Source organism: Chiloscyllium punctatum, chromosome 15, assembly GCF_047496795.1.
Source record: "Chiloscyllium punctatum isolate Juve2018m chromosome 15, sChiPun1.3, whole genome shotgun sequence".
NCBI classification, from domain to species: domain Eukaryota; kingdom Metazoa; phylum Chordata; class Chondrichthyes; order Orectolobiformes; family Hemiscylliidae; genus Chiloscyllium; species Chiloscyllium punctatum.
The window spans coordinates 85,461-100,126 of NC_092753.1; the positions used below are offsets into that span (position 1 = coordinate 85,461).

At 43.6% G+C, this 14,666-nt stretch overlaps 1 protein-coding gene across 18 annotated transcripts in view; it reads left to right on the plus strand.

Moving 5' to 3' along the window:
* Window positions 1-14,666, plus strand: part of LOC140485969 (uncharacterized) — a 208,805-nt gene that overhangs the window by 6,013 nt on the left and 188,126 nt on the right. For all 18 annotated transcript variants that reach the window (XM_072584407.1, XM_072584420.1, XM_072584413.1 and 15 more), the window contains exon 2: window positions 1,654-1,760. In XM_072584407.1, coding sequence (XP_072440508.1) covers window positions 1,655-1,760 — 106 coding nt within the window. In that variant the 5' untranslated portion in view covers window position 1,654. The remainder of the gene's footprint in view (window positions 1-1,653; window positions 1,761-14,666) is intronic.

The following is a 14,666-nucleotide window of genomic DNA, read 5'->3' on the forward strand; positions in this document are numbered from 1 at the left end:
GCTTCTTTTGCCAACTATCGTAAATCTATTATTTGACTGACACACTTGCCAGTGCAAATAGTTTCTTTGAATGTACTGTAACAAAGCCTTTCATGATTTTGAAAACCTCTATTAAATATCACTTGAGCAGTCTCCTTCTCTCAGGAGAACAATCCCAACATCGCTAGTTACCTCATTAATTACGAGGAGTAGTGATTTTGTAGGATTATTTTTTAATTAAAGCGTATCCAAAATAAGTTTATATTTTCAGACCAAAGGTTAGAGTCTGTGAAGAAAATATACTCCTGAGGAATACGTTGCCTGGATTATATCCTGAAATCCCTAGTCTACTTCTCTCAAATTTTCCTCTGCAGTTGTTAGTTTATTGGTAGTGCCAGTACAACATTTGTGCAGTTATGTGAATATGAGATAAGCTGTTTGATCTTGCTGCTATGGTGGGAAATGGGAAACTGGGAATATTTTCAATTGCAAATGGAACTGACTGCCATTGAGATTTTTTTACTGATTTGAAAAGATGCTGAAGAACAGTCAGGTCCTTTCAATAAGAAATAACAGCCACAATAGGAGTCTAGTTGGGATTTCAAAATGGACAGAAATGGGTTTTGTGCTGTCCTACTTTGAAGTAAAATCATTATAAGATCACCTTCATTTGCATTGATCCCGAGAAGATCTTGTTACTAAGATCAACAGTTCTGAAATGCATTTTAGTTACAAGGGCATGCAGCCTTGATCAGCGACATTGTGGTACCACTACTAAAATCAATAATGTGCACACTGTGTGCTTCAGTGCCTTAAACAATATTTCTTTGAAACAAAACCCTTGAGGTGATTAATCCCCTTTGATAGCTAAAGTAATTCTTTTGGTATTAACTTGATCTTATTTTTCATGACATTGGAAACCATTGCAGCGTAACATTTCAACACAGAATTTGAGAAGTTTTTGTTCGGTGAGAATGTTCAGGGCTGTAAAACCAAGGCAGGTAGTTGGAACCAAGATACCGATCAACCACAACCTAATTGAAGAAGGGAATACATTTGAGAGACTGAATGGCTTATGTCTGTTGCTAATATAGTTTATCGTAATGTTTTTACCTAAACATGGTATCTAATATTCAGAAGTCCGATCTGTTACTTCATGAGTAAATATATGAAACATGAACAATATTACTGTGATTGTTCTATTAGCACAAACAAACCAATAACTTATAAACCAGGATTGCAGACATCAATCAACAATACACTGTATCTTAAGTCAATGAGATTGGTAGTGCCCATAGATATTCAGCATCATTTTGAAATTAAGTACCCCCTTTCCTTCCCTGTGCTTCAACTCCAGTCACTTGACATATAATTTGCTCACTTTGCATCATTGATAGCTGCGAATTCAGCTGCCAGAATACCATGCTCTGGATGCCCTTGATTAATGGGTCTACCTCTTCATTTCTCCATCTGCTTTAAGGTTTGCCTGAAAGTTAATTTCTTTGCCCATATTTTGCATAGTGTCTCCTGTCTTGATTAGATGTCCGTGAAGTGTTTTATCAATATCAAAGTACCTCATAGATTACACGCTGTTGTTTGCTCGTTTTATGCAGCAGAAAACATTTGTTGCCCTAAGTATGTTCTAATTTTAATTGATTTTGCTTTTTTTTCTAGAATGATTCCCTGTGGAACACCACATTGCAGCTCAGACAGCTGGATGTATTCTAAGGTTCAAATTACCTCCACAGCTCTTCTCTTACTTCTTGTCACTGTACACCAAGGTAAGAATCAAAGATTATGCGTTAGTACTAATCTTTACCTCAGTTAAATTGCGCTATTTTTATTGAATGTGTCCTGTCAAACAGACAGCTTTGAAATTGACCTCTGAACCCACTATCTTCAACTGGCCCTAACTGGCAGTGCAATAGACTTATTCCAAGATGAAGAAACAATGACAGTTCTAAGGGAGACCTGTTTGTTAGCTGACATGGCCATAATTGATTGAATTTCATTTACTCTTGAGGTGAATGTAGAAATGGAAACATTTAAAAGTTGAAACTGTGCCCATTCAGCATACATTGGCTCAGTAAGTTTACTGAGGATAGATAGTAATGTGCATAATATGCTTCTCTTCATATTTAGAACACCACAGAACGCTGTACAGTAAGGAGAATTAGATGGTCACCAAGTGAGAATGAGAGAACAGATGGATGAATTAGAGGTGAAGCATAACATGTTAGTTTTAAATTAATCATGTTTAATTGTATGCAAGTGATGGTGTTACACATAAAGAGGAAAGTATTAAAATTGGGGTTATTGGGTTAGTAGGTGCATGTTTATAATTTGTGCCTCTATAAAGAAAGTGTTTATAAAACACGCAAGGATTAGTCCTATCCTTTACTGCTTTGTTTTATGGGATAAAATGTGTGAGTGACTGAACTGAAGCAGGTTGTTGAATGCAGGAGGAAGGAAGCAGTGAGGTAAAGTTGAAGTTTCAGATGCGTTTTGATAGATAAGGCTATGGTGACTGAAGACTGACCATCAATGGTGGACTGAGGTGAATTAACCAGTTATCAGAGAAACCAATGTTTGGAGCCACTTTTGGGAGTCAAATTGAGCTCAGAATTGTTTTATTGAACAGGGTGTACATGATGGAATTCTCAATTGATAGTCTCTAATGTGAGAATGTTTACAAGGAGATAGTTTTAGATTAGGTTAGATTACATTCCCTACAGTGTGGAAACAGGCCCTTTAGCCCAACAAGTCCACACCGACCCTCCAAAGAGCAACCCACCCAGACCCATTCCCCTATATGTACTAGTTGTACTCAGATGTTCACCTTGACAGCCAAGGAGAAAAACAGGGTAAAATAAGTTTCACAGGGTGGATGTATGGCAGTAAATGCTTCAGCAGCAAGGAGAAGGTTTCTCTGAGGTGGTGGGAGTTAAAATTGCCCCCATTTAACGTGAGCTATCTGAACAAGGATCAAGGTGGGCAACATAAGAGCAAAGATCAACTGCATACACATGAACCTAGATCCCAAGCCCCCTGCTGGCACCAGGGGAGATTTGTATGCATTGATTTATTATATCGAGATATAGTGAAAAGTGATGTTTTACACTATACAGGCAGAGTATACCATACAAAGTGCATCAGGGTAGCAGAACAGAATGCAGAATACAGTGCTACAGCTGCAGAGAAAGTGTTGAGAGAGAGATCAGTGTGAACATTTGAGAGGTCTGTTCAAAAGTCTGATAACAGCAAGGAAGAAGCTGCTCTTGAATCTGTTCATATGTGTTCAAGCGTTTGGGTCTTCAGTCCAACGGAAGAGGGTGGAAGTTCCTATAACTGGGGTGGTGTGGAAAAGAGCAGGACAGAAGCTTAGTGTTTATGTGAACCTAGAAAGGATATTCTGCACTTTGTTCCTTTTCCTACTCACTAGATCTTTTGCTGGGAACTATCCCCAGCAGCAGGGATTCATCCTTCTGTGACTTCCAGGCCTCCAGCCTCCATTCCATATCCACCGGGAGGCTGATATAATTCTGCCCATGCTCAGGAACTTGAGATGACTGTCTTCCAATGCACCAGCGACTTTGTTTTCTTGGTTGTAGAGGACACGTGTTTGGAAGGTGCTTTTGAAGAATGCTTGGCAACATGGTACACACCACTGCTTCTGTGTGTTAATGATGGAGGAAGGAATTGTTTAAAGTGATGGATCTAGCAGGCTACTTTTTGCTAAATGGTCCTGAACTTCTTGTGTTGCTGGAGCTCCAGCAAGTAGAGAGCATTCCATCATACTCCTGAATTGTGCTTTGCAAACAGGCTTTGGAAATGCAGAAACTAATTTACTCAAAGCAGTATACCCACCCAGTGGACACTGTATTTATGTATGCAGTTCAGTGAAGTTTCTTGGCAATGTGGGCACCTGGGATATTGATGTTGGGTTCTTGGCGATGGTCCTGCTATTGGATATCAAGAAAAGATAGTTAGATTCTCTTGTTGGAAATGGTCATTGTCTGGCAGTAGTGGCACAAATGTTAGTTGTCATTTATCAGCACATGATTGCATATTCCCTGCTCTTGCTGCATGTTGGCATTGACTTCTTTCAGTATCTGAGGATGTGTGAATCATATCGAACACTGTACAGGCAGTCCCTTGATTGTGAACAGGTTCTATTGTTAAATCTGTTCATAAACCGATTAGGGTGCAAGTCAGAACACAATGCAGGATGATATAAAGCAGTGTTTCTGAGTTCAGGAAACATATGCATGTTTAACCTTTAAAACTACACCCTGTATGAGATTGCATTCGTAAGTACAAGCATTCAAAAGTCCAATGTTTGTAAATCGGGGTCCCACTATACGCTTGATTTTGGGAAGAAGGGAAGCTCATTGAAGCAGCAAAATAGTTAGGTTAGGCCTGATAGTGAGACTGGTGTAAGGAACTCCTACTCCTGTATCCTGAGGGAAATCAGATAATCAGCCCACAAAAAATCGCAACCATTTTCCATTGCGTCAGGTGGAACACTGTCATTGGAGAACTTTCCCTGATTTCCATCGACTTTGATTTTATTAGGGCTCTAGATGCCACACTTGGTCAAATATTTCCATAAATCCAAGGACTGTCACTCTCACCTCATCTTTTGAATTCAGCTGCTATGTCTGAATTTGGACCAAAGCTATAATGAAGTGCCAAACTAAATTTGAGTTCCTGCTAGAATCCAAACTGAGCATTGGCGAGCAATTTTTCTATGAGTACTATTTGATAATATTGTCGGTAGTACCTTCCAACACGTTGCTGAAGTTTGAGGGTAGACGAGTGGATAAATGGTGGGATAGATGCCAGTGCTATAGCTGTAATGGAATAGCTTGGCTAGGGGCACAGATATTTCTAGAAAGGCAGAAACATAGAAAATAGGTGCAGGAGTAGGCCATTTGGCCCCTCAAGCCTGCTGTATTATTCATTGTGATCACGGCTGATCATCCAACTCAATAGCCTACTTCTACTTTTTCCCATAATCTTCTAAAATAGAAGCCTTCAGTTCTATGGCCAGGAGAAGGGGTGGGGGAGTGGGCTTTTTTGGAGAGAGTGGGGGCGCTCTACAGCCTTGGCTGATATCCAATGCTTTCAGCTACCTCTTAGAGTCATTGAACAAAATCAAATTGGCTGATCCAAGGCATTGTGATGGTAAGGAGACTGGGAAGAATAATTTGTTTGCCTCTTCTGGCTGAATTGCAAATGCATCAGCCTCATCTTTTGTATCAACTTGCTGGACTCCCCTCCCACTGAGGATAGGAATATTTGTGGAGTCTTCTATAATTATTTGTTTAATTGTTCATGAAAAGTCTTGAATGGATATGACGTAATTGCAGAGCTTTGACCTATGGAACTCCTTTGCTCCATCATCAACAGTTGCCACTTTCTGGAACATGTGTAGCTCCATGTCGCAGTTGCACAAGATGGTGCATTATTTTGCGACATGGATGATGCTGTTCCTGGATACCTCTTCTTCAAGCTCCACTTAATCAGAATTGCTCTCTGCAACTTGATGGAAACAACTGTGAGAAATTTGCCAGGCCATGAGATAAGAGGTCATGATAGAATATAATTCTGGTCTTGCTGATGGTCAGCAATAGTTTAAAGATGTCCAGATTTGAAATATTTAATCTCTTCAGAACCAATTGAAAATAAAATGGTGGTGGTGCTACACAACACAATGGAGACTTTACCTCCAACAAGGCTGTCTGCTGGTCATTCTTACTGATATTGTCATGGACAGCTGACTTACAGGGCAACTTGTGTGCCACCAGCGTAAATAGTGAGTGATAGACATGATTAAGTGATACCACAACCAACGGATCAGATCTTGCCACATCTGACACAAATGGAAGTGAAGAACTAAACCACTCACTGGAGGAGGAAGGTTATTACTGATGGAGGAGTGCAGCACATCAGTACAAAAGATAAGGATGAAGCCTTTGCAAAAGTCTTCAGCCAAGAGGGCTGAATGGATCTATCTTGGATCCATCCAGAGGCTCGCAATATCTATGATGCCAGTCTTCAACCAATTTGATTCGCTCCCTGTAATATTAAGGAATGACTAGAGGTATTGCATACAGCAAAGACTTTGGGCCCCTAACAACAGTCAGGCAATAATACTGAAGACTTGTCTCCAGAACACGGGCACCACGCTGGCTCAGTGGTTAGCCCTGCTGCCTTCTCAGCGCCAGGGAACCGGATTTGATTCCACCCTCAGGCAAATGCCGGTGTGGAGTTTTCACATTCTCCGTGTATCTGTGTGGGTTTCCCCCGGGTGCTGCAGTTTTTTTCCCACAGTCCAAAGGTGTGCAGGTTAGGTGGATTGACCATGCGAAAATTACATGTGTGTTCAGGGATGTGTGTGGAGATGCAGGTTACAGAGATGGGGTAGAAGGAGGGTCTAGGTGGAATGCTTTTCGGAGGGTTGTTGTGGACTTGTTGGGCCAAATGGCCTGCTTCCACACTGTAGAGATTCTAAAAAAACAAGTGGAGCACATTTGTTCAGTGACCCTAACCAAGCTGTTACAGTACAGAAATAACATTGACATCTACACAACAATCCAACTAAGTCTTGAACACAAAACTGGGCGGCACGGTGGCACAGTGGTTAGCACTGCTGCCTCACAGCACCAGAGACCCAGGTTCAATTCCCGACTCAGGCAACTATTTGTGTGGTGTTTGCACATTCTCTGCGTGGGTTTCCTCTGGGTGCTCTGGTTTCCTCCCACAGTCGAAAGATGTGCAGACTAGGCAAACTGGCCATGCTAAATTGCCCCTAGAGTTAGGGCTGAAAATGTGTTGCTGGAAAAGTGCAGCAGGTCAGGCAGCATCCAAGAAGCAGGAGAATTGACGTTTCGGGCATGAGCCCTTCTTCAGGAATCAGCTGAAAATGTGTTGCTGGAAAAGCGCAGCAGGTCAGGCAGCATCCAAGGAGCAGGAGAATTGATGTTTCGGGCATGAGCCCTGAAGAATGTCGATTCTCCTGTTCCTTGGATGCTGCCTAACCTGCTGTGCTTTTCCAGCAACACATTTTCAGCTCTGATCTCCAGCATCTGCAGTCCTCACTTTCTCCTAGACTTAGGGGAATGGGTCTGGGTGGGTTGCTCTTCAGAGGGTCGGTGTGGACTTGTTGGGCTGAAGGGCCTGTTTCCACACTGTAAGTAATCTAATCTAATCTAAAAAGCACATCAAATTACCTGGCTAATTATTGTCTCTATGATGTACACTCAATTTGTAAAGTGATGGAAGGTGTCATCAATAGTGCAATTAAGCAGCAGTTGCTTAGAAATAACCTGCTTACTGATGTCTGGTATGGGTTCTGCCATGACATCTCACTTCCTAATCTCATTGCAGCCCTGGTTCAAACAGGACAAAAGAGCCGAATCCCAGTAGTGAGAAGAATGTGATTGCTCTTCATGTCAAAGCCATATTTGAGCAAGTATGGTATTAAAGAGCATTCGCAAAACCAGTGTCAATGGGGTTTGGCTGAAATCCCTCCTCCAGATGGAGTCATACCTGGCACGTAGGAAGATGGTTGTGGTTGATGGAGGTCAGTCATCTGAGCTCTGGGACATCTCCACAGGAGTTCCTCAGGGTAGTGTCCTAGGTGCAACCATCTTCAGCTGCTTCATCAATAACCTTCTTCTATCATAAGGTCAGAAGTGGGGATGTTTGCTAATAATTGCACAACATTTTCAGCACCCTTTCATGATTCCTCAGATACTGAAGTAGTCTATGTCCAAATGCAACAAGACCTAGACAATATCTGGGCTTGGGCTGACAAATGGCAAGTTACATTCATACCAGACAAATGCCAGACAACGACCATCTCCATCAAGGTAAATGTCGAGTAATAGGTTAGGGAAAGGTGTCTGGGTGGGTTACTCTTCGAGGTTCAATGTGGACTTGTTGGGCTGAAGGGCCTATTCCCACACTGTAGAGATTCTATAAAAAAAACTCTATAAAAAATAAATCCGAATCTAACCATTGTCCCTTGATATTCAATGACATTATCATCACTGAACCCTACATTGACCAGCAACTGAACTGGACTTGCCATACAAATCCTGTGGTGTAAGAGCAGGCCTAAGGCTAGGAATCCTGCAAGTACCTCACATCCTGACCCTAAAAGTTTGTTTGTAATCTACTTTGGGATAAAGCTTGAGTGTGATGAAATACTCCCGACGTTCCATGTTGGGTGCAGCTCCAGCAACACTGAAATAGGTTAGTACCATCCAGGACTAAGCAGCCCTCTCAACTGGCACTCCCTCTATTCTCAATCCTTATCTGCAAGATTACTGCAGAAATTCAACAAGACTCCTGAGTTGGCATCTTCCAAATCCACAACCGCTGTCATCTCGAAGGGCAAGGGTGGTAGATATATGGGAACAATACCATCTGCAAGTTCCACCTCAAGCCAATTGCTATCCCGACTGGGAAATATATCTCCGTTCCTTCAGGGTCAATGAATCAAAGTACTGAAACTCCCTCCCTAATAGTATCGTGGATTTTCCTACAACCAAATGGACTGCAGCTGTTCAAGAATACAGTTCACCTACCACCTTTATCATGGGCAAATAGGGATGAGCAACACAAGCTGACCCAGCCAGCAACACCCATGATCCAGCAATGAAAATAAAATCTGTGACAAGTGGATTGGTGACGTTAAAGTTACATGCATTTTCCCACTTACTGTTCCTTTTACCGTGGGCCATATTCAATCTGATAGCTAAGTCTCAGTTATTTCATTCAATAGTAGCATAACCGATACAGTCTTTTTGATGAATGTTAAGATTTCCCATGCCGTGTAATTTCAATGCTTTGCTCCTATCGATAATTCTCCTGAAAGAGCTTCATCACAGTGGAACTGAGGGAGCGTGATGGTTGGCCAACAGAATCTTGCCTCCCTTTCTATCCTTCCTGTAGCATTTGTATCCTGGAACATTAAGCTGCCAGTCCTGCCCATCCCTGAGCCATGTTTCTGTAATTGCTATGATATCCCAGTCCCATGTTCCTAACCATGCCCTGAGTTCATCTGCCTTTCCTGTTAGGCCCCTTGCATTGAAGTAAATGCAGTTTAATTTATTAGTCCTACCTTGTCCCTGCCTGCCCTGACTGTTTGGCTCACTTCTGTTCTCAACTGTACCAGTCTCAGATTGATCTCTTTCCTCACTATCTCCCTGGGTCCCACCACCATCACCACCACTCCCACCTTACTAGTTTAAATCCTCCCAAGCGGTTCCAGCAAATTTCCCTGCCAGTATATTAGTTACCTTCAATCCATCCCTCTTGTACAGGTCGCTTCTACCCAAAAGAAATTCCAATGATCCAAAAATGTGAATCCTTCTCCCATACACCAGCTCCTCAGCCATGCATTCATCTGCTTTATCCTCCTATTCCTGCCCTCATTAGCTCGTAGCACTGGGAGTAATCCAGATATTACTACCCTTGAGGACCTCCTTTTTAAATTTCTGCCTAACTCTCTGTAACCTCCCTTCAGAATCTCAACCTTTTCCCTTCCTATGTTGTTGGTTCCAATGTGGGCAATGACCTCCTGCTGGTCCCTCTCCCCCGTGAGAACATTCTGCACCCTCTCGGAGACATCCTTGATCCTGGCACCAGGGAAACAACACACCATTCTGCTTTTTCTCTGCTGGCCATAGAAACGTCTGTCTGTACCTCGGACAACAGAATCCCCTAACACAATTGATCTCTTGGAAGCCGACGTACCCTCGTTGCATTAGAGCCAGTCTCAATACCAGAAACTTGGCTGTTCATGCTACGTTCCCCTGAGAATCCATCACCCCCTACATTTTCCAAAACAGCATACCTGTTTGAAATGGGTATATCCACAAAAGACTCCTGCACTAGCTGCCACCTCTCTTACCTTTCCTGAAGTTAACCCATCTATGTGACTGTATCTGAGATTGTCCCCCCTTCCTATAACTGCCATCCATCACATACTGTTGCTGTTGCAAATTCCTCATCGCTTCTATCTGTCTCTCCAACCGATCCACTAGATCTGGTAAGATTCGCATCCAACAGCATTGACGGCAGATATAATCCGCAATAACCCTTAAACTCTCTTTAAACTCCCATATCTGACATGAAGTACATATCACTGCAAAGGCCATTTTTGCTCCTTCACAATCTACAGACCCAGAAAATAACACCGTCTTATTCCTCTACAAAACACTGCCCCAGGTTAAATTAAGAGCTATGGCTTATATTTTAAGTTTAATCAAGAGACTTATCTCCAAAAGCATATAATCAAGATAGAATGCACTGTACTCACTAAGACAGCCTTTCTCTTGGACAGACAATTAACTTAAAACAACAATTAACTTATCTGATTCTGTGTTGTGAACTTCGCCCAAATCGGATCCTCCAAGATTAGTTGTGAAATTCACTGTTTGTTAATTTTCCCAGATGCACTTCGATGTCCAGCGATACATGAATTCAAAAACAGCAAAGGCAGAAACTCTCTCCCCTTTCTCTCTCCTCTCTCTTTCCTCTCTCTCTCCTCTCTCCTCACTCCTGCAGTGTGAAGTATCCTTGCCCCTCTTACTCAGAGGTAAAAACAATAACTGCAGATGCTGGAAACCAAATTCTGGATTAGTGGTGCTGGAAGAGCACAGCCTCCAAGCCCTCCGTTTTTTCCTCTCCAGACGTCCCCAACAGTACCCTTCCACCAACACGCTCATTCGTTTGGCCGAACTGGTTCTCACCCTTAACAATTTCTCCTTTGAATCCTCCCATTTCCTCCAGACCAAAGGGGTAGCCATGGGCACACGTATGGGCCCCAGCTATACCTGTCTCTTTGTTGGCTATGTAGAACAGTTGATCTTCCGTAATTACACCGGCACCACTCCCCACCTCTTCCTCCGCTACATTGATGACTGCATTGGCGCCACCTCGTGCTCCCGCGAGGAGGTTGAGCAATTCATCAACTTCACCAACACATTCCACCCTGACCTTAAATTCACCTGGACCATCTCTGACACCTCCCTCCCCTTCCTGGACCTCTCCATCTCCATTAGTGACGACCGACTTGACACTGACATTTTTTACAAACCCACCGACTCCCACAGCTACCTGGATTACACCTCTTCCCACCCTATCGCTTGCAAAAATGCCATCCCATATTCCCAATTTCTCCGCCTCCGCCGTATCTGCTGCCAGGAGGACCAGTTCCACCATAGAACACACCAGATGGCCTCCTTCTTTAGAGCCCGCAATTTCCCTTCCCACGTGGTTAAAGATGCCCTCCAACGCATCTCATCCACATCCCGCACCTCTGCCCTCAGACCCCACCCCTCCAACCGTAACAAGGACAGAACGCCCCTGGTGCTCAGCTTCCACCCTACAAACCTTCGCATAAACCAAATCATCAGCTGACATTTCTGCCACCTCCAAAAAGACCCCATCTACAGGGATATATTTCCCTCCCCACCCCTTTCCGCCTTCTGCAAAGACCGTTCCCTCCATGACTACCTTGTCTGGTCCACACCTCCCTACGACCCACCCTCCCCTTCTGCCACTTTGCCCTGCCACCGCAGGAACTGTAAAACCTGTGCCCACACCTCCTCCCTCACCTCTATCCATGGCCCTAAAGGAGCCTTCCACATCCATCAAAGTTTTACCTGCACATCCACTAATATCATTTATTGTATCCGTTGCTCCTGGTATGGTCTCCTCTACATTGGGGCGACTGGGCGCCTCCTAGCAGAGCGCTTTAGGGAACATCTCCGAGACACCCGCACCAATCAACCAAACCGCCCCGTGGCCCATCATTTCAACTCCCCCTCCCACTCTGCCGAGGACATGGAGGTCCTGGGCCTCCTTCACCGCCGCTCCCTCACCACCAGACGCCTGGAGGAAGAACGCCTCATCTTCTGCCTCGGAACACTTCAACCCCAGGGCATCAATGTGGACTTCAACAGCTTCCTCATTTCCCCTTCCCCCACCTCATCCTAGTTTCAAACTTCCAGTTCAGCACTGTCCCCATGACTTGTCCAGACTTGTCCGACCTGCCTAGCTCCTTTTCCACCTATCCACTCCACCCTCCCCTCCCTGACCTATCACCTTCATCTCCTCCCCCACTCACCCATTGTACTCTATACTACTCTCTCCCCACCCCCACCCTCCTCTAGCTTATCTCTCCATGCTTCAGGCTCACTGCCTTTATTCCTGATGAAGGGCTTTTGCCCGAAACGTTGATTTCGCTGCTCGTTGGATGCTGCCTGAACTGCTCCCCTCTTACTCAGAGGACTGACCATTGCATTGTGGTTAGTACTGCTGCCTCTCAGTGTCAGGGAATCTGGGTTCGACTCCAGCCTTGTGTGATTGTCTGTCTGTGTAGAGTTTGCACGTCCTCCCTGTGAATGTATGGGTTTCCTCCCGCAGTCCAAAGATGTGTGACTTAGGTGGATTGGCCATGCTAAATTGCCCATAGTATGCAGGGAGGGTGGATCAGCCCTGGAAAATGTACGGTTATGGGGATAGTTGGGGGAGCTGAATCTGGGTTAGATGGTCATCGTACATTCGGTTCAGACTCAATGGGCTGAATGGTATTTTTCTGCACTGAGGGATTCTATGGTTCATATTCAACATTGAGGACTTTCAGGGTCAGTCTGTGATATACCAAATCTTTATCATTTGATGGTATACTACTATGCCACTATCTCTGAGTCTGTTTTGTTGGTGGCAGAGGACATGCTCAGAAACAATAATAAAGGACTTTGGAACATTAACCAAAATGTGTTATTCCACAAACATATCTATGTCTATGACTAGAATATAACAATGTTTAACTACTGTCTGGGACAACCCTCGACATTGACACAAGCCCCAAGATGGTATTGAGGAGGACTCTGCAGGTTTAAAGACATAGAGTCATAAAGCAGGGAAGAGACCCTTTAGCTCATTGACTCTATCAGGTTTTAGCTGACCTATCTACACTTCTGTTTCCAACACTTGGCCCAAAGACTTGAATGTAATGATATTTCAAGTGCTCATCCACTTACCTTTTAAAGATTGAGAGGTTTTCTGCCACAACTACCCTGCATTCCAGATTCACACCACCCTCTGGGTGAAATGTTTTTTTTTCCTCAAATCCCCTCTAAACTTTCTGCCTTCACTTTAAGATTCTGCTCCCTCATATTGACCCTTCAAGTCAGGGGAACAGCTGCTTTCTATCCATGCCTGTCATCATCACATACCCCACAATCAGATGTCTCTTAGCCTTCTCTCCTCCAAAGAAAACAACTTGAGCCTATCCACCCTCTCATTAAAAGAGTTGACACTTCTGGATGTGCCTTTGACTTTTCCAACATTTATGTTGATATTTCTTGGAATATTGTGTTCACCTCATTATAAGAAAGATGTGGAAGCTTTAGAGATGGTGCAGAGGAGATTTACCAGGATGCTGCCTGGACTGGAGGGCATGTCTAATGAAGAAAGGTTGAGGCTTTTCTCATTTGAGTGAAGAAGAATGAGAGATGACTTGACAGAGGTGTACAAGCTGATGAGAGGCATAGATAGAGTGAATAGTCAGAAACATATTCCCATGGTGGAAATGGCTATCACAGGAGGGCTTACTTTTAAGGTGTTTGGAGGAATCTTTAGGGGAAATGTCAGAGGTCAGTTCATTACCCAGAGGTTGGGTGCGTAGAATGCACTGCCAGCTGTGGTAGTAGAGTCAGATTCATTCGAGACATTTAAGCGATTCTTGGATAGGCACGTCGATGACAGTAATATGAAGAGTATGTCGGTTAGTCTGATCTTATAGTAGGGCAAAATGTCAGCGCAACATTGAGGGCTGAAGGGCCTGTACTGTACTGTTCTGTTCTATGTTCTGTGGCAAAAGTGAGGATTACAGATGCTGGAGATCAGCGTCTAGATTAGAGTAGTGCTGGAAAAGCACAGCAGGTCAGGCAGCATCCAAGGAACAGGAAAATTGACATTTCAGGCAAAAGTCCTTCATCAGGAACTTCTCTCCATTCCAGAAGCTCCGTGCCTTCATTCCTGATGAAGGGTTTTTGCCCAAAACGTCGATTGTCTTGCTCCTCGGATGCTGCCTGACCTGCTGTGCTTTTCCAGCACCTCTCTAATCTGTTCTACATTCTATGCTGACTATGTCCATCCAGTTTTATTATTGCCTTTTACAGAGACTCAAACAATCAATTGATTTCCTTAGCCAGACCAGGTAAAATTTCCTTCCTTCGGGAACATCAGTGAAAAAGTTTATTTTTTTCATAACAATCTGGAAGTTTCATCGGCACCAGCCGGTTTTTTTTGTGTGATCTCTTTAATCAATTGGATTTAAATTTCCTATGTGCTGCACTGGATGATTATTCCATGTATCTGTCTGATAGTGGTTATGTTACAGAACTACGCCTGACACTCTCATGGGTGTGCACTGGATTGACTTGCTGAGCCACATTGTATTATCGCTGTAAAGGACAGTATTGTTTCATATTTGTGTTCTAAGGAAGTAAGTTTTAATAGGTCAATTTTCTTTGAGTGCCATGTCTGAGAGCAAATGATGCTGCAGTTTGACCTGACAGTTAACACTAATGTTTGTTAATAGACATCACATATTCTCTCTGTCAAGCAATAAGCACCTGTTCCAAAGACAGGTTAATGAC